This window comes from Sarcophilus harrisii, chromosome 4 (assembly GCF_902635505.1).
Source record: "Sarcophilus harrisii chromosome 4, mSarHar1.11, whole genome shotgun sequence".
Lineage (NCBI taxonomy): Eukaryota > Metazoa > Chordata > Mammalia > Dasyuromorphia > Dasyuridae > Sarcophilus > Sarcophilus harrisii.
In genome coordinates, this window is record NC_045429.1 from 357,065,818 (window position 1) to 357,088,102 (window position 22,285).

General features: G+C 42.5%; 1 protein-coding gene across 1 annotated transcript in view; it reads right to left on the bottom strand.

Moving 5' to 3' along the window:
* The window catches only part of KCNN3 (potassium calcium-activated channel subfamily N member 3), a 304,701-nt gene extending 282,735 nt beyond the window's left edge, over positions 1-21,966 (bottom strand). Inside the window, exon 1 of the mRNA XM_031966673.1 lies at positions 20,632-21,966. Coding sequence (XP_031822533.1) covers positions 20,632-21,552 — 921 coding nt within the window. The 5' untranslated portion in view covers positions 21,553-21,966. The remainder of the gene's footprint in view (positions 1-20,631) is intronic.
* Between the last annotated feature and the right edge of the window lie 319 nt (positions 21,967-22,285).

Consider the following 22,285-nt stretch of genomic DNA (forward strand, 5'->3'; position numbering starts at 1 on the left):
AAGACTCTAATTCAAAACCAGTTTCAGACACTTCCTAGCTGTGTGATTCTGGGCAAGTCACTTAACCCTGTTTGCTTATCTGTAAAATGAGTTCCAGAAGGAAATGGCAAACTAATATCTCTTTCCAAGAAAACCCCAAATGGGGTCACAGAGAATTGGACAAGACTGAAAAATGACTAAATAACAATAACAAAATCTTACAAGATGAACTGAAATCTGCCTCCCCAAAAATGTCTGTTTAGGTTTAATAACATTTACCTTTGTTATCTTCCCCAATTCTAAATTCAATGAATATTTATTAAGTGCCTATCATGAACAAGATAGAACACTACAAGAATTAGTCAAGAGTATTTGTCTCTACTCTCAAACCTGCGGTGGATTCCAGATGTGGAAGGATCAGCTCAGTTCTCTTTGGACTGCTTTGTTGGTTTGATTATTATTTCACTTTTTTTAGGAAATAATAATAATAACTCACAGTTATGCAGTGCTTTAAGGTTTACAAAATCTTTTACATATTATATGTCATTTTATTATTATCCTAGAGGTTGGAACTATAACAATTCTCATTTTACAGATGAAGAAATTGAAGTTGTACATTTATAATCAGCAAATATTGATACTATCATTTGATCACAGGTCTTCTGAATCCCAGTTTTAAGTTTGTTACACTCTACTATGATCCAGCTTTTAAAAAAAAAAGAAAAAGAAAAGAAACAACAAAAAGCAAAAACCTATCATTTAATGAGCACTCCAAGCTCTCGTCAAGCAAATAAGGAAAAATTCTACACATATTTCAGTCAACCAGGGAAGACTCAATTTCAATCCTGGGTTTGCTCTCCAAGCCTCAACAATTTCATTTCACTCTTTAGGGATCGTTCCTTCCCTGGCACATGGATTGTGCTCCTGCCTCATCTTTTAGTGCCAAAATTAGCTTCTACTCGATCTCAGCACTATTGGTCTAAGTTCATTCTGGAGTCTTGGCAGGGGCATAAGGAAGGACATCTTGGCAGAGCTGACCTTACCCTTCAGAATCAAGGAAAAGAGGCTCGGAAATGTACGCTGAGCTGGTAGGTTTGTTCAGGGACCATGGGACTTTGCTTAGCACCGGGAAAGCCCTGATTCCAGCCAAAATGAAGGCAAAAGAGAGCCAAGGTAGAAGAAGCCCTGGAAAGCCAGTCTGACCAATCAGCCTCTACACAGCAGCCTTCCATGGAGTCACACAAGAGAATTTAGTCCTGGCACACAATAGGCTCTCAATAATAATACTTGTCAAATTGTGTAAAATTTGTAACATAGAATTAGAGCTGGAAGGAGCCTTAGACCATCTAGTCTAATCCATATCTGAACAGAGATCCCCTCTACAGAATGCCCAACAATAGGTCATCCAGCTTCCACTTGGAGCCATCTAATGATGGGGTATTTGCTACATCCCATAGAAGTCCATCCCAGTTTGGGGCATTTGTAAGTGTTCCCTTTGTCCCTTCCTAGTCTGTTCAGGAGAACCAAAATCTAAAGATCATCGCCAGGTCATCAACATCAATGATGCTTTGGGGTTCTGTTTCCTAAGGCTGCTATGTAGAGTATAGACCATTCTAGGGAGGAGAGTCTATATAGCACTCAAGCAATGTGAGAACAACAGGTCTAAGCCTCCCATTTAGCACCAAAGCTGGAACCAAAAGACCTGGATTCAAGATCTACCTGCTTGGTCTCATCAAAGCTCTTTCTCCATATAAAAAAGACTAATAAATACTTTACTACCTACCTCACAAGCCTACTGAATATTTATTTAGCACTGTGCTAGCCCAGGGAGACCAAAGACGAAAGTGAAAAAATCCCTGGCCAAAGTGAAAAGCACTTTATAACTGCCCTCTCTCAGCTTTGAATCTATGATCCTATGAAATACTCTCTAAATGTAGGTTTTGATTCCAGTGTGTTTGCTTTTCTAACCCAAACAAAGATATCAGAAAAAGCAACCTCCCTCCAGTGCTCCAAGGCTCTCAAAGTGAAGTGGATTCAATTAGAAGATTCAAATATTTCAAGCTTTTGAAACTGTTTCTGATAAAGCCATAGGCTAGCTCTCATGCTCCTCTTCCCCCCATGGAAAGGTCAGATTATGTGTGAAAGTGAAAGGGAGCTAGGGAGACCTAGCTTTTTAAGAAGTCATCAGTAAAGTACCCACAGCAAATACAATAAGGATCACAAAAATGATAATATCATTCACTTTGATTCCATGGCTAGGACTCTATCCCCAGGACAGAATCAAAAAGGGGAAAAAAAGAACCTAGCTACCTAAAAATATTCACAACTGCTTTGTGTGTAACCGTGAACAATGGGAAACAGCTCCTATTCCAACAATTGGAGAATGACCGGAAAAATTGTAGTGTATTAAGGTAATGGAATGTTATGGAACCATAAAAATAACCATTAGGAAGCACATAAGGAAATATGGAAAGACATCTATGAGGTGGTACAGAGGGAACTGGGACTGTGTGGCTACATATTGCTATGTGAAAGGAAGGAAAGGAGAGGAGACAAGTGTGAAGGGAGAGAGGGATGGAAGAATCAGGAAATAACTTAACAGCACTTGAAAAGAGACAAGGAGCAAAAGCAGACGCAAAAATATTTCCTTTGCTTTCTGTCAGCACAATAATCTGAGTTCAAATCCAGCCTCAGATACTTGCTACCTGATGGGCAATCTGGGAATGAACCTCCCCCTACCTAACAAAGGTGGAACCCAGATAATATTCACTCAGTCTACCAGTTGGTCTATACTGGAAGCTCTTCCTTTTAGGAAGGATCCACCAGAACCTCCCCCCTGCTCATGTGTATAGCTCTGGAGAAGTCACAGTCATCTCAATACCACAGTGACTCACCAGAGAAAGACTTTTCATGAAGGGCAAAGAGAAATAAGTGTTTGAAAAATCACTAATTCTACCCTCTAGCAGAGAAACCCAGAAACACTCAGAATGATTTAGGATGTACTAGTATCAGGTACTTAATCTAAGACCAAAAGCAACAAAGCATAAGACTGGGAACCCTGATTCTAACTCCATTTGCTGTGTGACCTTGGATAAGTTAACTAACCATTCTGAACTATGGTTTTCTCCATCAACAGAGAGCAAACATTCTTCCCTTTCAGGTGATTCCTAGCAAACAGGTGCAGAGATTTGGACCTGGAAGGGAAGTTTTCCCAGGCCCAGAGCAGAAACTATCTTTTATCTTTCTTTGTATTCCCAGCATTTAGCACAGATCCTTAATAAAGGCTTATTAACTGACTAACTGATAGGTTTAGTCACAACAAGAAGGTACCGGGGAAGAAGCACTTACCCAGCCAATTGTTCTCCTGCCCATTAGACACCAAATTAGACCCAAGGCCCTTCTATGAAAAGCACCCAACTAGTGGACTGAAAAGTAACAGATGTCCATTTCCATGGTATTTCTCACTTTGTTGTTCATTTATGGCCAATATGGCTTTGTTAAGAAAACTTCGGGTCCCTAGCCCACTCTCCACCTGCCCCCCAAGCAAGCAAGCTCCCAGCATTGGGCCCTATATGCTCCCCCCCGCTCAGGCAGTCGAGGTTCTCGCCCCTCTCTCCTCCTCCTCCTCCCCTGCCCCACCTGCCATTTCCCCTCGTTCCACCCAGAGCTGGCAGGAAGGGCGCCAAGCATTTGAGGTTAAAAGGTGAACCCTTTGTAAACAGTGGCTGGAAGTCAAGAGACAGGAAGACCCCCACCCCGAATTGTGGTAATATGTAAAAGCGCCATCTGCTCATCTGAAGGTCGTATCACCTCTGTGTTCTCCAAGGTCCCTCCAGCTCTAAATTGGAAATCCTATGAACCGTAAGAACAGCACCCACATCTCAGCATCTCAGGTCTAGACTGAAAATCTGCCTTCTTAGAGTTACATAACAGGAAATATCAAGTATTCCTCTCTCTTTGTCATCTTCTGTGCCGGGCCTGGGGCAGTCAAGCAACCAACAAGCATTTGTCCGGCACCTATTATGGGCCTGGTATTGTGGGAACACAGAAGGAGCAGCCCCTAACCCCAAGGAGAAAATCTCTATATTTGCAGAAGAATATAAAAGCACTAGGTGGTACTGTGGGATCTGGACTCAGGAGGACCCATGTCCAGTACAAATCCTGCCACCAGACACTTCCTCGCTGGGTGACTCTGGGCAAGTCACTTCTTCCTGTTTGCCTCAGTTTCCTTGTCTGTAAAATGAGCTGGAGAAGGAAATGACAAACTACTCGGATATCTCTGCTAAGAAAACCCCAAATGGGGTTGTGAAGAGTCATACAAAACTGAAAATGACTGAACAATGACATTTGAAATAATTAGAAGTAAGGAGCAGACAATAAGGGCAAGATCTGCAAAGAATACCCTCTCACATCTCATTTTCTCTCTTATTTATCCCTACCTCCAGTAGATTGGGGGGAGGACTCAGATCTGAGCACTCTGATCTACCTCCTCCCTGCCCACCTTCCACTATATAGATAAGGTTATCTAAGAATATGGATTATAGGATCAGAAAGGGGCTACAGAAGCAACCTAGTATGATCTCTTTTTACCTCTGAGGAAGCTGAGGGCCATGGAGGTTAAATTATCCACCCACAGAAAAGAGACAGAGCAGCTAAGTGGTTCCAGTAAAGTGAAAACAGCCCTCGAACTGGAGTCAGAAGGCTTGGGGTCAGCTCCCATTACTAATCTAGAGACATTAGGCAAGCCCCTTCAAGTCTCCAAGCCAAGTCTTCAACTTCCAAATAAGCATAATATTGGCACTAGCCACCTCATAGAGTTGGGAGGAATGAAATAAATAAAATAAAGGCAGGGAGCACTTGCATTTATGCTCTCTGCATTTTAATATAGAATTGTTTTCTCTTTCAGAAGCTAAGCAACTCCTTAAGTAAGGATTGCTTCATCCTTTGTATTTGCAGCCCCAATGCCTGGTACATAGTAGGCACTTAAAAATGCTACTGATTGATTGAAAGTGCCATATATAAATGTGAGCAAGTGTTCTTATTATCCTCACATTTCTCTATATCGCTGTTGCTCTTTAAAGCAGAAAATGTGACACGCTTCTCTCTCGGAACCTTCATGCCTGTTCATTGCAGCTCCTTTCTTTCTTCTTGAGTATTCTCTTAGCCTATGACCTGACTTGCTCAATCTCCCTCCTAATAGAATGGTACTATTTTGTTTGTGTCTTTGTATTTCCCAATGCCTAGGACAGTGTCTGACGCACAGTAGGCATTTAATAAATTCATAGGTTCATAGAATCACAGAGTAGGAAGAGAGCTAAACAATCATCTAATCCAGTTCCCTGTTCAATAATAATTCACATTTATATAGCACTTTCAGGTTTACAATGCCCCTTTCTTCACAAAAAACCTGAGAAATAGGTAATAGTCACTCAACAAGTTATTATTAGCTGAGAGATCAATCAACAAACATTTATTAAGCTCTTTCTATGTGCTGTACTAAGTACCAGGGACACAAAAAAAGGCAAAAAGCACCTAAGAGTACAAAGATTTTTATCCCCGTTTTGCAGATGAGGGAACTGAGGCAATTCAACAGAATGGATGCGTTGCCACAGAGTCATGTATTGCCCAGATTTGAGGCTCCTGGCTGAAAGTGCATCAAGTTAAGCCCTACTAATCAGCTTCTTCATGTGGCCTGACTAAGTGAAATTAAGTTTGTTTAAAAAAAAAAAAAAAAAAAAAAAAAAAAAAAAAAACCTCCAATGTCAGTCTAGGATTGACACCTGAGAGTCCTTCTCTTTTTTCTCTCTCAACCTGACTGATCTTGACATCCACATCTAACCACTGCTGTTGCTGCCAGAGTCAAAATGGTTATAAACACAGATTCTGAAAATGATCTGCCTGATCTACTTTTTGGAGGAAAAACCTAGGATTCTTGGCCTTGGGAAGTCCAGGCTGCCAACATGCACTCCCTCCTCTTCCCATCCTGCTCTTTCTTTTAGTCAAATTAGCTTTTTTGGTGTTTTGATTGAAACACTGAAGAGGTTACCTAGTAACTATTAGGCTAGGCACTTGGGTTTTTATAAAGGAAAAGAACAAAACCACATGTGTGGGTTAGACACACCTTTTGCTTCATTGGGATCTTTCATACTCTCACAGAACTGCAGAATTTAGAGCTGGGAGAGAAGACCTGAGCAATCTGGCTCAACCCCCACATTTTACAGGTGAGGTAACTAAGAGCAATTGACTTGCCCAAGATCACATGGTTAATAAGAGGCAAAGCTGGGACAATTACCCAGGTTTTCTGTTTGTAGTCCAGAGATCTTTTGACTGACAAAAAAACAAACAAAAATCACCCCACAATATGTGTGCCCTGGTAGAAGAATTCTACGTCTATAGAAGATAAATCCATACAAATATACATAACCTCAGAATAAAAGATTTGGAAGGCAATTCAAAAACCATCTGGTTCATACTAATTGAGAATCTCTTCTATAACATTGCCAAGAAGTGAACAGCTAGCTTTTCTTTGAAGATCTCTAGACAGAGATTCACCCTCTTAAGGCACTCCATTCCCCCTTTGACAAGCTCTAATTGTTGAGATCATTGAAATCCCACCTCCTAAAAGAAGTCCTTCTTAATTTCCCTTAATGTCTTTCCTCCCTTGGTTATCTTCAAATCCTCTGATATATAGCAGCTTTCTTTGTACATAATTGTTAGTATATTGTCTTCCTCATCAGATGGTGAGCTTTTTGAGGGCAGGGACTGGGTTTCTTTTTTACCTTTATTTGTATCCCTAGGACTTCCACAGTGCCTGGCACATAGTAAGAATTTAAGTAATATTTGTTGACTTGACCCATTTTGAACCAAAAATCTATTCTACAACTTCTATCCATTAAACTTAATCTTTAGCAATAGGACACACAGAAAGTCACAAAAGAAAAAAAAAGAAATCAATAAAATATATCTTCTAATGTCTATACACTATTGCACAAAGCACATATGACAAGTAAGGTGAACTAGAGATCCTTATGCTAGGATTCAGATTTGGTCTCATAGGTTTACTGAGACATGGTAGGATGAGACTGAAAAGTATATCTTGTTCAAAAAGAAGAGGGTAAGATGTGAGGAAATCTAGGACCACACAGGGAAGCACAAGGGGAGGGCATTTGGATGAAGAGGAAATGAAGCTATATTATCAAAATATACTTCAGAGAGGGCTGTGCTAGACACAACTCATGGCAAACTAATGGTTACATTTTCAGTGTGAGCATTTAAGTCTCAAAAACCAAAAACCACCACAAATCAGGGCTTAATTTATTGTTTTGTTAATTGTCTAATTGCCTAAACTGTCTAAACTTTAAGTGTAAAGCAAATGAAACTTAAAATTGTGTGAAGATAGAGATATAGATACATAAATATAGACATTGATGAAGACATAGATATAGATATAGAGGAGCTCAATTATTAAACATTTACTGGCATATCCCTGTTTCCCTATGTAAAGAGTGCTAGAGTGCAGAGGAATGCTATTGAAAGCTCAAGGAATGAAATCATCATCAGACTAGATCCTTGATAGCCAGAAAGTACTACTATTACTACTAATAAGCATGTATATAGTGCTTTAAGATTTGCAAAAATACTTTGCTTTTGTCTCATCTGAGCCTTCCACCTTCCCTGATTATAGACTTGGACAGAAAAAGAAAATTGATGAGGAGGTTGGGAAATGGATCACAATACCATCATGGAGACATGACGGTGGTGAAGAGGGGTGTCTGTTGATGTGCCTTTCTTTGCCCAAAGTAGCAAAGGTAGTTTAAATAATCTTGCTTTCGTGATTCCTTCATCCTACAAAAAATATAGGGACCAACATGAGGAACTTCTATTTTAGACCTGATTTTCATAATCTGGGTACGACTAATCAGAACCTTGGGAGATATGGCCATTTCACCTTAGAATTTGTATCAGACAAGGAAAGGAAAGTCAGTTATATTCAGATGTGTACCCCAGATTTGGGAAGAACAAATTTTGAATAGTTCAGCAAAAGCTTTAGAGAAATTTTCTTCAGGGGAAGTCATCCTTTGAAGGAATGCGAATCTGGAGATAAGAACTCAGAAGACACAAAGAGAAATAATTCCAGTGAAGAAGAAAATGGACCACCACCTAATGCAACCATTTCAAAAGTACAAGGAACAGCTTAAGTTCTTGAAATGATGTGTTTCTCCTTCCTCCCCCCTCCTCCCCCATAGAATGTAAACTCCTCGAGGTCAGAAATTGTTGTTGCATCCTCCAGATCTTGCATATATCAAGGGCTTAACAAATTTGGTTAGACAGAATTGGAAGAAGAAAAGAGGAAGACATGAGAGGATGAAGGTATCATCCTCGGGGAATAATGTCAGGAGTGCTGCAGTTCAGAATGTGCTGAGACTGGTGAGGAAAAGTAAAGGTGTACAGAAAGGGTTTGTTCAGCTGTATTTGGGGAAAAGAAGAGACCAAAAGAGGGGAAAGAACAGCTCCTCCAGGTGGATTGAACAATGGTAACAAATAACAGAGTGGAAGCAGAGCTGCTCAACGAAAAATGTGTGTTTGTTTTCTCTGCCAAGCAGAAGGATCTTTGGACAGAATAAAAATAGTTAGTAAGGAATGTAAACCTTAGATAAAGAGAGAGAATCCTGAGAAAGGATATCATGTTTGATGACTTAAAGACACTGGACCCAGAGAAGGGGGGAAAAGAAAGGAATCAGCATTTATATAATACCTGCTATGTGCCAAGCATTGTACTAAGCACTTTTTTGCAAATATTATCTCTTTTGATCCTTGAATGAACTATCTCCTAGGGCACGGTAAAATAATTAGCAGACATGATTGTTTAGCCATCATTAGAAACTTTTTTAGAGGTCATGGTAAACATGAAAGGTATCTCAGACTATAGAGAGGGACAAATGTCTGCATTTTCCACAAAGGGAAGAAAATGGAACTGAAAACTATAATCCAATAAGTTTGACTTTTTTCTGCCATCTGGTCTAATCCATCTGTGAAAAAGAAAGCCCTCAATAATCTATCAAAGAAGGGCAGCTAGTGGTACAGTGGATAAAACTTGGGCTTTGAAGTCAGGAAGATCTGAGTTCAAATTCTGTTTTGGAAACTTCCTAGCTGTGTGACCCTGGGCAAATCCCTTAGACCCAATTACTTCAAAAAAAAATCTATCTAATAATGGTCTTCCCATTTTTACTCAAAGACTTCCAGTGAGAGAGAATCCACTCCTTCCTGGAGCAGTCCCTTCAGCTTTTGGACAGCTCCAATTATTCAAAAGTTTTCTTGACATCAAGCCTAAATTTACCTTACAACTTGCACATGTTTCTCCTGATTCTTCTCTCTGGGGCCAAGTAGGAAAAAGCTTGATCCCTCCTCCACATACCAACGCTTTGTGAAGACAGCTATCAGGTCCCCACCACTGAGTCATTAATGACTACCCTTTGGGTCCAATCATTCAACTGGTTCTGACTCTGCCTAATTGTATTATCTTCTAGCCCACGTCTTTGTAATTTTTTCCCTACAGGAATTTATGTGAGAGACTTTGTCTAATGCAGAGGTTCTTAACCTTTTGTGGGTTTTTGGGTCATGAACTCTTTTGACAGACTGATGAAGCCTATGGATTATTGTGTCAGAATAATGGTTTTTGTTGTTCAGTCATTTTTCAATTGTGTCCTACTCCTTGTGACTCCATTTGGGGTTTTCTTAGCAAAAACACTGGGGTAATTTGTCATTTCCCTCTCCAGCTCATTTTACAGATAAAGAAACTGAGGTAAACAGAGTTAAGTGACTTGCCCAGAATCACACAGTTAGTACTTCTCTGAAGCTGGATTTGAACTCAAGAAGATGTCTTTCTAACTTCAAGCCAGAACTCCAAGCCAAACTATACATTGTACCACCTAGCTATTTAAAAGGACATAAAATAAAATTTAAAAGATTACAAAGGAAAGCAATTATATTAAAATAAAGTTATCAAAATATCTAAAAACCAAAAACACTTAAAAACCAAGTTTACAGACATTAGGCAGGGAACCCATGCAGTAATACCCTGCTAAAATCTAGGTGAACCTTATCAACCCATTCTGCTTTTGATTATTCCCATGTCCTACGAGTGTAGCAACCAATTTCTTTTCTAGATGTTCCCTAACCATTGCTTTAATAACACGCCCTAAAATTTTGTCATGAATCAAAGTCAAGTTCACTCACCTAAAGTTTACATACTTGATTCTCTTCTGTTTCTGAAAATTTTCACCATAGTTGCCTATTCTCCTGGCAACCCAATCTCTCCATGATCTTTCAAAACCAACTGGCATTGGGTCACCTTACAAGTGCTTGTTTCCCCTTCACTTGAAGATTCCCCATTCCATCCCTCAGGAGGCAATCAAAGCTGTTATTGACATCAAGCCTAAACAACTTCCATTTCTTTCAACTCTTTAATGACAGGTAAGGCTACTCTATCTTCCTAGTTTCTTCTACTTGCCTTTTTATACTGTTAGGCAGCTAAATGGCACAGTGCAAAAGCAAGAAGAGACCTCAGAGCTCATTTAGTCCCATACATTTATTTCACAGATGAAGAAACTGAGAGATAATAAATCATTTATTTCTGCAAGGTCACACAGGTAGTAGTAGCAGAGTTGAGATTTGAAGTCAAGTACTCTGATTCCAAATCTAATGCTTTTTCCCCTGTAGGAAATTTTTTCTCCCTCAGTTTATCATAATTATAAGTTAATAGATTACTTAACTTAGAAGAAAACCTGTTGTCATTCAATCATTTAGTTGTATCTGATTGTTTGTGACTCCATTTGAAGTTTCCTTGAAAGGGACAATGGAGTGGTTTGCCATTTCCTTCTCCAGTTCATTTTACAGATGAGGAAACAAAGGCAATCGGTGATTTGCCCAGGGTCACATGGCTAGTAAACATCTGAGATCAGATTTGAACTCATGAAGATGAGTTTTCCTGACTCCAGGCCCAATGATCTTTGCACTGAACCACCTAGCTATTCCAGAAGAAACCTAAGAGATTGTCTAATGCTCATTTTGTAGATGAGGAAATAGAGAGGTAATGACTTACTCAAAATCATTCAGTTAATAAGAAAACTGAGATTTAAACACCAAACTCCCAATGCTGAGAACTGGTTCTTTTCACTATATCCCATTGCCCACTCCCCATTGTGAGACAGGATTTGGAATTGAGCCAATATGGCCAAATGGAAAGAAGGCTGGACTTGGAGTTGGATAAATCTGGTCTAAATCTCAGGTCTATTAACTGAGGAATCTTTAGGCAAGTCACTTACCTAAAACAGAAGTTGGAATATAAGGTCCCTTCTAACTCTGTGCTTATCATTCTAGCATCTCTAGGAGATAATTCAATTCCCTCATTTTTTCAAAAGAGAAAAGTGATTTGGCCCAATGTCACACAAGTAGTAAGTAAAAGAGGCTGAATTAAAACTCAGGTATTTTATCTTAAAAAATAAAAAATCAATTTCTCCTCCCACTGCACCACAATGGCAATGCCTTCCTATTCATTAAGAAATACCATGAAGATCAGCATGTTCTCATTAAAGTTCAAATTATATTGAACAACCTCAATTTTATAGATCAAAAGATGAAGCCCTTGGGAAGATAAGTGAAGTTGCCCACAAGAAACAGGATTATCAACCCCTCCTCTTCCAGCTAGCACCAAATTGTACCAAGTGCTCCCAACAATAATTGCTTATATTTATGTAGCAATTGGAGTTTGCGCAGGCTTTACAGATATTATCTCATTTGAATTTTACAATAACTCTATGAAGCAAGTGCTGTTGTTATTCCTACTTTATAGATGAGGAAATTGAAGCTGAGAGAGGTGAAGTGGCTGGTAAGTGTCTGAGGTTGGATTTGAATTCAGACCACTCTTTCCGGTAGCCAGAACTACCTGGCTAGTTCTTTGAATCCCATCAGCAGAACTGAACAAAGTCTCTGGGTTTTCTAGACAGCCTTGAAAAAAAAGGGATGAGAGGAGAAGAGAAAAAGGGAAAGAAAGGAAATCAGAGAGGAAGCAAGTAGGAAAAGAATGGAGAAATGAAGTATGGGGGAGAGAAGACCATTAATATATTTGCCTTCCTCTGGTCCTATTGACCAGTTTATGCTAGAGTTTGATCCAAACAATACTGACCATGCTGTGCACTTTAAGGAACACAAGGAAGGCAGCATCTGACAAATCCTCCCTAGTCTGACGGATTCACTCCTGGCTTCAACTATGCCTCACTCTACTATTTAATCAGAAATTAATTCCAGTCACAGGAATCCCTAGGGAGTGATCTAGGTGAAATCCTAAGGCTGGAAAGTATCCCAAGAAGCCATTTAGTCTGTTTCCACTGCCTCCACACAAGACTGAATTCAAGCTGTCTCCCAAAACTCACCTCTTCATAAATATAACCAGAGAACTAGAAGGAAAAACTTCCCAACAATGAGAATAATTCAAAAGAGAAATGAGCTGCCACTGAGTAGTGAGTTCTCCATCCCCAGAGGTGTTCAAGCAGATTTTACATTACCATTCATGGCCATTCATTGTGAATATTGGATGGGGAGGGGGTTGAACCAAGTGCCTTCTTTAGTCCTTCCTACAATTCTCTACTTCTATGAAATAGTCCTACTCTGACTGTTGAGGTGATGACTGTTGGGAGTTTGATTTTTTTCTTCCTCTTACTGCATCTCACTTATATGTTGGGAACTCCCCCGTGTGTCAGCCAAACAGTTCCCTCTACTGTGTTTCATCTCATCACACCTTGATTTTTCTGATAATCTTTTTGAGAAATAGCTTTTGCCTCTTCATTCCTCTTCCCCTTCCCCCTCTCTAGAAGCTCAGCTTGGCCACAGGGAGTGGGTGAGCCTGGGAGAGGTGGGGAGGAGGAGGAATAAAGCATAAGAAAAATATATCAGCTTCAGTTGGGGTTTTCCCCAAAAGAGAAAAGTGACTAGAATGTTCCTCTCTACAACCTCCCTCACTGAAACAACAGGGTCCCCTCATTATTTTAAAGAGGAAAATGTGATTTGCCTTCTTTTCTGTGTATGTTTCTCTCAAAAAGAGAGAGGATGGGGAGAGGGAAAGGGAGAGGGAGAAAAGGGGAGAGACAAAAGGGAAGGAGGGCAGGAGGAGGAGAAAGAGAAAGATAGAGAGGAGGGAAAGGGAAAAAGGAGAAGGGGAAAAGAAGGGAGGAGAGGAGAGAGGAGAAAAGGTAGAGGGAAAGGGGAGAGGAAAAGGGGAGAGGATAGGAGGGAGAGAAAGAGAAGGATAGAGAGAAGGGAGGAGAAAGGAAAAGGAGAGGGGGGGAGGGAGAAAGAGAAAGGAAAAACAGCTAAGAATGAACAAGTTAATCCACCTGCCACGGGCTGAGTAAGGCAGCATTTCATCAATATACATCCACCCACTCACAATTTCTCTCCCTCCTTCACACGGGCACACATGCACACATATATTATCCTCTCCCAAAGTGTACTTTACAAATAATTACAACAAACCCCAAACATCCCTGTTTTACATAGATCTTCAACTGGGACCTGAAGCCTCTATAGAGGCTCCTTGGTTTTTTTTAAAAGCATTTTTTCTTCCCAATGGCACCACAAATCAGCCTTTTCGGTGGATACAGTAAGAATAATATAGGAGTCCTAAAATTATTTCTATCTAATTTCATGCAGGAGATAAATGTGCCAGCAATTACAAACCCCATGCCTGAGCATGTGGGTAATGTTGTCTATGGGGAATCCAGCCGGGAAGTCCAGGCACAGTATAACTTTCCCCCTAGGACAGTTATAAATAGGCTGCTGACATGCTGAGTGGAAGGGTATATACAAAGTTAGCCGTACCCTTTGTGGGTTACAAACATTTGACTCATTTACAAGCCTGTCCCCAAAGGTTATAAATAAAGCAGCCACCACCCTTTGAGACAGAAAAGCTTCCTTATCTATCTGACTAAGCAGAGTCATTCTCTCCCCCCAATTCAGGACTTTTTACACTTGGTGAGACCCAAACAAAGGAAGCTCATAACATTGCCCCAGAAGGACGACTCTTGGGTCTGTTCTATACATTTGAATAGAGACCTCCCATGCCAGGATCTATTGATCTTGTCTTGGTACAGAGGAAAGACCTGTGGAGAGAGATTTGCCAGTCTAGTGGCTGCTTCAGAAAGCCAGAAATGTTAGACTCTTGAATACTCTGAAATTCTCCCCAGAATATCAGGGTGGTCCCAAAAGTGCACACATCCACCTACACATGCACCAGCAAAATGTGCCATGGGATGAGATGGGAACTGAGACGGCTTTGTCCTTTTCAGAAACCCCAGGCAGCCTTTAACGTTCCCAGTCAAGTTTGCCAAGAGACAAACAGCAAATTCTCTCCTCCATTTGAATAATCAGATGAGGGAAGAAAGCTATGGACCATAGGGAATGACTCGGTTCTAAAGCAGGCTAGAAAATCACCTTTTGGGAAAACCTGAGTTCAAATTCAGATTCAAACACTTACTAGTTAATTATATGACCATGAGCAATTTATAAAAACCGTTGCCAAAGTTACTTCAAGTATACCTACCTCACAGGGTTGTTGGGAGGATCAGATGAGACAATATTTGTAAAAAAAAAAAAAAACAAAAACAAACTCTTAGCACAGTTTCTGGCATGTAGTAGGCACAATATAAATACTTACTCCCTTCAATTGCCCTTTCCCCCTTCCCTTTAAAAAATATCCATTGGTCTAAACTGGAAGAGAAACAATTCTACTTGACAGCTGAAGAGTAGAAGAGACCTTTAGAAGACTGGTTCATCGCTGCCTAGGACTCAATATATCATCAACTCTACTGCTATAAATCTACATAGATTAGAGAGAGCTTCCTTCTTTTTGGTAGGTAAAAAAAAAGCAATGGTTCTTGAGATCCATCACTGGCTTCCTCTGGGCTTGCTAAGGAAGAATGATTTCCCATGACTGGCTCTTCTTTAAAGAGAGTAATTAGTGACCAGAAAGTCTCCCTGCTCCAGCAGGCTCCATAGCTCCAGGTAAGGATTGGGTCCAGATGGCAGACAAACAGGACATCTAGAATTTAAGCAAGTTCACAGAGTGACCTCTGCTTAAAGACTGGAATGCCAGGGTAGGCAGGGTTAGAAAAACAGGGAACAGGGAACAGGGAAAGAACTCTGGGTATATGGGGAAAGTAACCACGAAATTTTAGAGCAAAGGTTCTTGAGCAAAAGTTCTTCCAAGAACTTGTTTGATTTGTTTCTTTTTAAATATATTTTGATGACAGCATGATATTGATTGTTGATTTCCTTTGCAATCCTGTGCATTTGACTTTGTATATTTAAATGTACATTTTGTATGTTATTTGGAGGCAGATAAGTGGTACTATTTACTGATATCTATCTATCTATTGAGAGAGAACTAGTCTTGGAGTCAGAAGGACTGGAGCTCAAATCAAGCTTCAGACACTTAGTAGCTGTGTGACTCTGGGCAAGTTACTTGATCCTGATTGCCTTGTTAATAAATAAAATAAAAGCATTATTTTGAGAACAAGATTGGTAGGCTTTGAACACCACTGGAATCCATGACATACAAAAGGTTAAGAATTCCTGATCTAAGAGTTACGAAGAGGGCTAAAAGTCAAGGAGAGGTGATTCTTTTAGAAGGTAATGTCAGAGCCAGAACCAATCCCACCAGCCATGCTGGGACAGCATTTCCTGGCTTCTTCCAAGATAGAACACCAAACCCCTCACTCCCCAGACTAGCAGGAAAGCCAACCTTGCCGAGAGAAGTACCAGTTCTCAGAGGGAGCCCTGGGAGAGTGAATTCTACATGGGGAAGGAATGTTGTGGGGTAGGGAGGTCTTATCAAGCTTAACTGGGACCCAGAGAAAAATGACTTCCTGCCTCAATCCAGGGAGGAGAAAGTATGAAGGCCTTAGCCTCTACCACGGTTCTGTGATCCCTGCTCAGAGTAGGCCTGATATCTAAGGAAGCTTCCCAGCTCAAGCTCCTAAGAATTTTCCAAACGCTCATGAGGTATCTGCAGGGTAGTCAGCACCTTGCTAACTCTGACTGACACTCTCTGGAGGCATTTCTACCTGTAATTGGTTAGAAAAAACCCACCTTTCCAAATGTGAATTTGGTTGTTCCCAAGGATGGCTTTGGGCTTTTATTAAAACACAGATAATAACAATAGACACATGATCAATACTTTAAGACTTACAAAGCCCTTTACCTTTATATTCATGTTTGCCTTGTCACAACCAAGTGAAGTCTTATTATCCCTATTTGACAGATGAAGAAACTGAGTCTTAGATAATGACTTGATCATAGGAACAAGGCTGATGACTATATATAGGAAGCGGGATTTGCACTCAGTGTTTCCTGCCTCTCACAGCATCAATCTGAGAAGTAACACAGTGTCATTCAAAGTGAATCTGGCATGAGAGAACCCAGGTTCAAATCCTACCTATATGACTTTGGGCAAGTCACAATTATTCTGGGACTCTGTCTCTTCATCTGTAAAATGATGGCATTAGACTCGATGGCCTTTGGGATCCCTTATCAGCTCAAAAATTCAGAACCTCTCCTCCAAGTTCATCATTCGACTGTACCATGATGTGATGTTTCACACACATAAATATACCCTAAAGTCCTTTTTAAAGGCTCCATCTCTCCTGTTAGGTGCAGAGATATTTTCATTCGCCTCTCCCAAACAGAAGACACTGTAGCTACACAACACACACACACACAATCTCAGTTTTACTGCCTAAAAGCCCTCCTTGTACAAAGAATGTCCGTCTCTTCCTATACCTTCTTCCAGTTGTCTAAACTATGAAACCCACACACTTCCTAATCAGTAGTTCATCCCTAGCAATCCCCAGCTTTAACCTTCACCATCGCTTTCCCTAGTGAGGCAGGCTGGGAAACAGGAACTGATAATGGATAGAGCACAGTACCAATCTCACAGGGTTATTGCAAAAATCAAATGAATGATAATGAATGATAACAATATTAATAATAGCTAGCTCTTATGTTCCAAGCACTGTGATAAGCTCTGCCCAGTTATTATCTCATTTGAACTTCACAACAATTCTGGGATGTAGGTACCATTATTATCTCCATATTACAGATGAGGAACCTGAGGCAGAAGTTAAGTGACTTACCCAGAGTCACACAGTGAATGTCTGAGGCAGAATTTGAACTCAGATCTTCCTGGCTCCAGACCAAGCATGTTATTCACTATAACACCTAATTAATATTACTAAAAAGGGTTTACCATAGTACCTGATATATAGTAACTGTATATTTATTCTCTTTCCCCCTCCAGAATCTATTCTGTACTTATTTTAGACCCCACTTATATTAATATGTTTCATGTTCATGTTAATATTTTTAAGGCATGTAACATCTCCACATCAAGAGGTTAAGTCCCATTTGGGGAACTCATTCCTACCCAAATATCTCTTAACCCTACTTGGAATAGTCAAGAAGGCAGGAGAATAGCAGATATATTATCTGTCTCACTTCCACATTGGGAGAAAATTTTACTCAGTTGGAAAGATTTTCCAAAAATTGCCAAGAGTAAGTAATTATGTGATCACTTGGGCTCATCCTTCAGGAAATATTTCACTCCTTAAATATTTTCCTTCTTTTTCACCTAAGACATTGGTCTACTTTACTAAGGACCTTTCTATAGAAGCTGTCATTCCACTGGGAGGTTTCTGGTTAATTCCCATTTCCAGGCAGATTTGTTCATAAATCACTCAAGGCAGGATATCTTAAAAACTCATTAGTAAAGGAGTACCAGTACCCCCATCTCACCCTCAATTATCCATCTGTGAATATCCACCCTCTCACTGCCAGGAAGTTCTTCCTTTAATCCAACCCCAAACCTCCTGGCTATGATTATCCTGAGTGGAGATGCAAAAACACTTGGCCATCCTCCTCCTTGTTGTAATCATTCATCTACAAAGATTGACATTCAGTCTATTCCATTAGGTTTCTCATCCTAGGAATATACCTCTCCATGCCATCAGCCAGTTGTCTCCAACCTATTAAGACCCCCAACTAAAAACAGAGCCAGAATACAGAGTTTATTTTTTTTAAGAGAGATGCTAATCACTGCCTCTCACAATTAATTAGAAAAAAAGTTCAAACGGTGATCAGCATACATCATCACCAAGATGGAAAGGAAGCAACCAACCTTGCTTCCACATTGGAGTCAAAAACCAGGAAAGTAAGAAATACCAGGGCTATGTTTGCTATGAGTCTCTGAGCTTCTGAACACATGAATTCCTTGATGTTAGAAAGGACAAGCCACCCCAAATGCCCACACCCACCGCCCCCCAGATCCTCACCTGGCAATACAATTGCTTGGACCACTCCCCATCCCCCCGGCCTTCCCCATTCATACTACTCTAGCAGCAGCAGCAGCATCTATTCCACAGAAAGTGAAAATGGCAGTTTTCTATGGTAAGAATGAGACTAAAGCTTATCTACATTTGACTCTAAAACGAAAATCGTGAATGTTTCCCGAGCCCTGGAGCCTGGCTGACTGACAGGTGTGGCCAGGGATGGCAGTTCCCTTTTGATCTGGCATCCCCCAAATTCGTGGGGATTGCCCTGATTTCTCCAATCTGGGACTCCCGGATTCCCTGGACCGGACCCTTGCCTGGGCTATACCAGGAGCTCTTCCCATACGTTGGTGCTCGGCGCTAACTAGAGCTAAGGGGTGGGGTCCAGAGTGATCTGTAAAGCAGAGCTCTAATCAGCCCTTCCAGAGAACGTATTTGGCAGCAGCTTGGACCAAGGGACTGGGAGCAGCCTCCATAATGCGGGGAATACAGGGGGACGGGGAGAGGAGATGAGTGGGCTGCGTGAGCTGGGATTTACAGGGAAATCCGGGCACCACTCGTGGTTCTCGGAGGGGGGAAGGCGCCCTCCGGAGTGACTGGGGCTGAGACTCGTTGGGAAACTGCCCTGGGGAGGACGTGAGCTCCAGGCGACTTGCCCCCACCCCCTTCCCAGCCGCAAAATCTCCCCATTCTGATTACCGTCAGACAGGTCTGCCCTGCCCTCGGGATAGGCTGGAGCGAGGGCACTTGGCCCCCTTACGGTGGGAAAAAAGACGGGGATTGGGGGAAATCCGAGCAGCACCTCCCGGGTTTGGGTGGCTAGATTTCAACAAGGAATGTGACAGCCTCACAGCAGCTGTGTCCTGCCTCAAAGGAGCTCTATTTAAAATCTTTCAACAGCTGAACAGCATCGAGGAACCCCTCCCATCAACTCCCCAGCACCACCAACCTGTCTCCCGGCAAACCCCGCCGCCCCCCGGCAGCTTACACACACCCCCAGTAAATTTAAAAAAATAAAAAATAAGCCCAGAAATCCAAGCTACAAAACACACACACACACACACACACACACACACACACACACACACACACACACAATCAGGTCCTTAGTCTTTCAGAGAGGAGGGTAACTGGGGAGCCATACAGGGGATCAGACAGAAGCCCATCTTCCTCTTCCCCTTCCCCACACCGATAGGAGGAGGAAACTTCTACCTCCCGGAGTCCCCTAAGCAAGAGAGAAGCCCCCCTCCTACCTGTTTGGATTTGTGCTACAGGGAAATGACCGTACCAACCAAACAAATGATATTCAAGAGGCTGGTCCTTTGCCGAAGCTACCCCTCGTTCCCTTCTTCCTGCAGCCAAACATCTTTTTTTTCCTCCCTAGGAGAACGGAGCAGGGTTGAGGGGCGAAGCTAGGCAGAGTTGGAGAGTGGGGGGTGATGGGTCAGGCTCCAGCTAACACTGGCTTCCCTTTTCTGTCTGAATGCTTAAGAGATATCAGGAGCCTCGGAGACAGAAAAGGCAAGATAAATGGTGTGATGCAAAGTGAGGCCGGGCTGCTTTTCCTCGGTAACTAACACCTGTAGCCATTTTTGTTGGGGGAATGTTTACAAGATACTCAACTGACAGATTCTGAGCCCTTTTCCTTGAGTGAGGGAGACACTTTCATCCTCCTGTGCGTTTGCCCCAATACACCAGGGAAGCTACAGCCACCATACTTTACTATTTGCCACAAGTCTCAGGAGAGAGGACGAGATTAGAAACTTGGGAGGCAGAGGAAGGAGAGGGTGAGGGACGGAAGGGGTTTAGAGAGATTTTAATAAACTGATCTTACACAAACATTTCTCTATTTTTTCACCTTGGAAAAATGGAGAGAAAGCGATGGAGTGGAGGTGGTGGGGTGGGATGGGAATAGCACATTCAGGCAAACACATCATCAAGGCAGAGTGTATGTAATTAATTGGTGTGTTAAGCGGCAGGTTTATGCTTTAGTACAAATGAGCCAGGAGGGGGGAAAATGATTTCTCAGGATTCTTTAATCCTACCTAATACTGCATCTGAAAAACAGAGAAAGTGTTGGGGGGGCGGGGAGTTCTCCTAAGGAAAATGAATTTTCCCTTGATTTAGAAAGAAAGCTATGGGAAGTTAACAGTGTTCAGACATAAAACTAGCAAAATGCCTCTCCTCAATCCTGCCTCTCTCTCTCTCTCTCTCCTTGCTACCTATAATCCTGTCTCCTTTTGTTAAAGGGATAAAGAGAAACCGAAGCCCCTACCTTTGAGTATAACCCCCAAGAGAGCTCGGTCTCTATCACCATAACAACAATGCCAAACATCCCAAAAATCAAAGCATAGTCACTCAGCCGTTTCCTCTTTTCAAACAAGGCTCTCCTGTGTCCCAGTTTATAGCCGATATTTTGGTTTTTCCGTTTATTGGCCTTGGGGAAGGTGCTGATGCTGCTGGTGCCGGAGTGCTGGTGGTTGTGGGTGGCATTTGGATGATGGAGCAGGGTCTGATTGGAATGGTGATCCTCCCGGGAAGAGATGACAATCTCGGGTGGATTGCTGGAGCTAAAGATCTGGAGGGGTTGGCTTTCGGGCTCGGACTCTATGAGGTTTCTCCTGGAGGCACTTAGCCTGCTCAAGGGTTTCATCACCCCACCACTATACTTGCACGAGCTCATGGCTATCTCCGTGAAAGGGTTGCTATCTCTCCTGTGGACCAGTGGGCTCGCCTGTCTGTGTTTGCAGCCTCCTCCGGCCCCACTTGTAGCTGTTGAACTTGGAGAATGGCCAACCAAGTGGTCATTCAGATTAAGCTGGCTGCCTTGCCTAGAGGAAGGGTGGAGGATGGTGGTAGAGTTGGAGGAAGGTGGGGCCCTGAAAGCGGTGGGAGAAGAGTGCAGCAAGCTGTGATGGAGAGGTTGGCTCTGGAGTTGGTTGAGCTGGGTGAGGGGCCTCGAAGATTGGGGTGCCAGTGCTGGGGGCTGCTGCGGCGGCGGCGGCGGCTGCTGCGGCGGCGGCGGCTGCTGCTGCTGAGGGGCCAGTTGTGCCGGGGCCGGCGGTGGAGGTGGCGGTGGTGGTGGCTGTTGTGGCTGCTGCTGCTGTTGCTCATCCCCCGAAGATGGACAGGGACACTTCATGTCTTCATCCAAGTCTCCCACCCCAGAGTCATGGAAGTGCCCAGAAGTGTCCATCTTGGGGATTGGTTGGATTCCCTTCCACAAACCCCCCCACCCCAATTCTGCTCTCTCTCTCGGGAGATTTTCCTCAAAGAAAGACCGGCATCCGAGATCCCAAGCCAGAGAGAGTGTCTTGGCTCTGATCCTCTTTTCTTTGGCTTGGTTCGGTTCTCTGGGGTTGCCTAGAGTCCGGATGCTGCCAGTCAAGAATGCATTGTAGTGGGAAGGGGAGGAAGAGGAGCTGGGGTGGGGGGAAGAACTCTGCCTCTGGAGGTGGTCTTTAGAAGAGTCTCAGGCAAGGGTCAGCTCCACTCGGCTGAGGCTCTATAGCTTTCCTCTGCTTCTCCTCCTTCCACTGTAACATTGTAAGCCAAACCCACTTATTAGCGGCTGGTCTCATTGGCTTGGCTCAACTCTCCAACCACATCTTAGCCACGCCCCCTCCCCAAGGCTCCTCCCCAAAGAGGAGGTTCTCCCAGCCCCTGCCCATCGAGAGGGTGCACAGGCTGGGGGGCTGCGCAGACTGCTGGGAGTTGTAGTTTCTCCCGCCTGACGTCGGAAGCAGCTGCCTTCTTCCCTTTCTGACAGGTACAAGGAATAAGGGATGCAGAGGGGCCGGGAAGGGAGGGAGGAGGGCCAGAAGGCGGAGGGGATGCCGGCAGAGGGGGGGTGGGGGAGGGGTGGAGATGGAAAGTTCCATTCGTGCATACTTACTTTGTTAGAGCTAGAATAGAGAGAGTATTCGCCG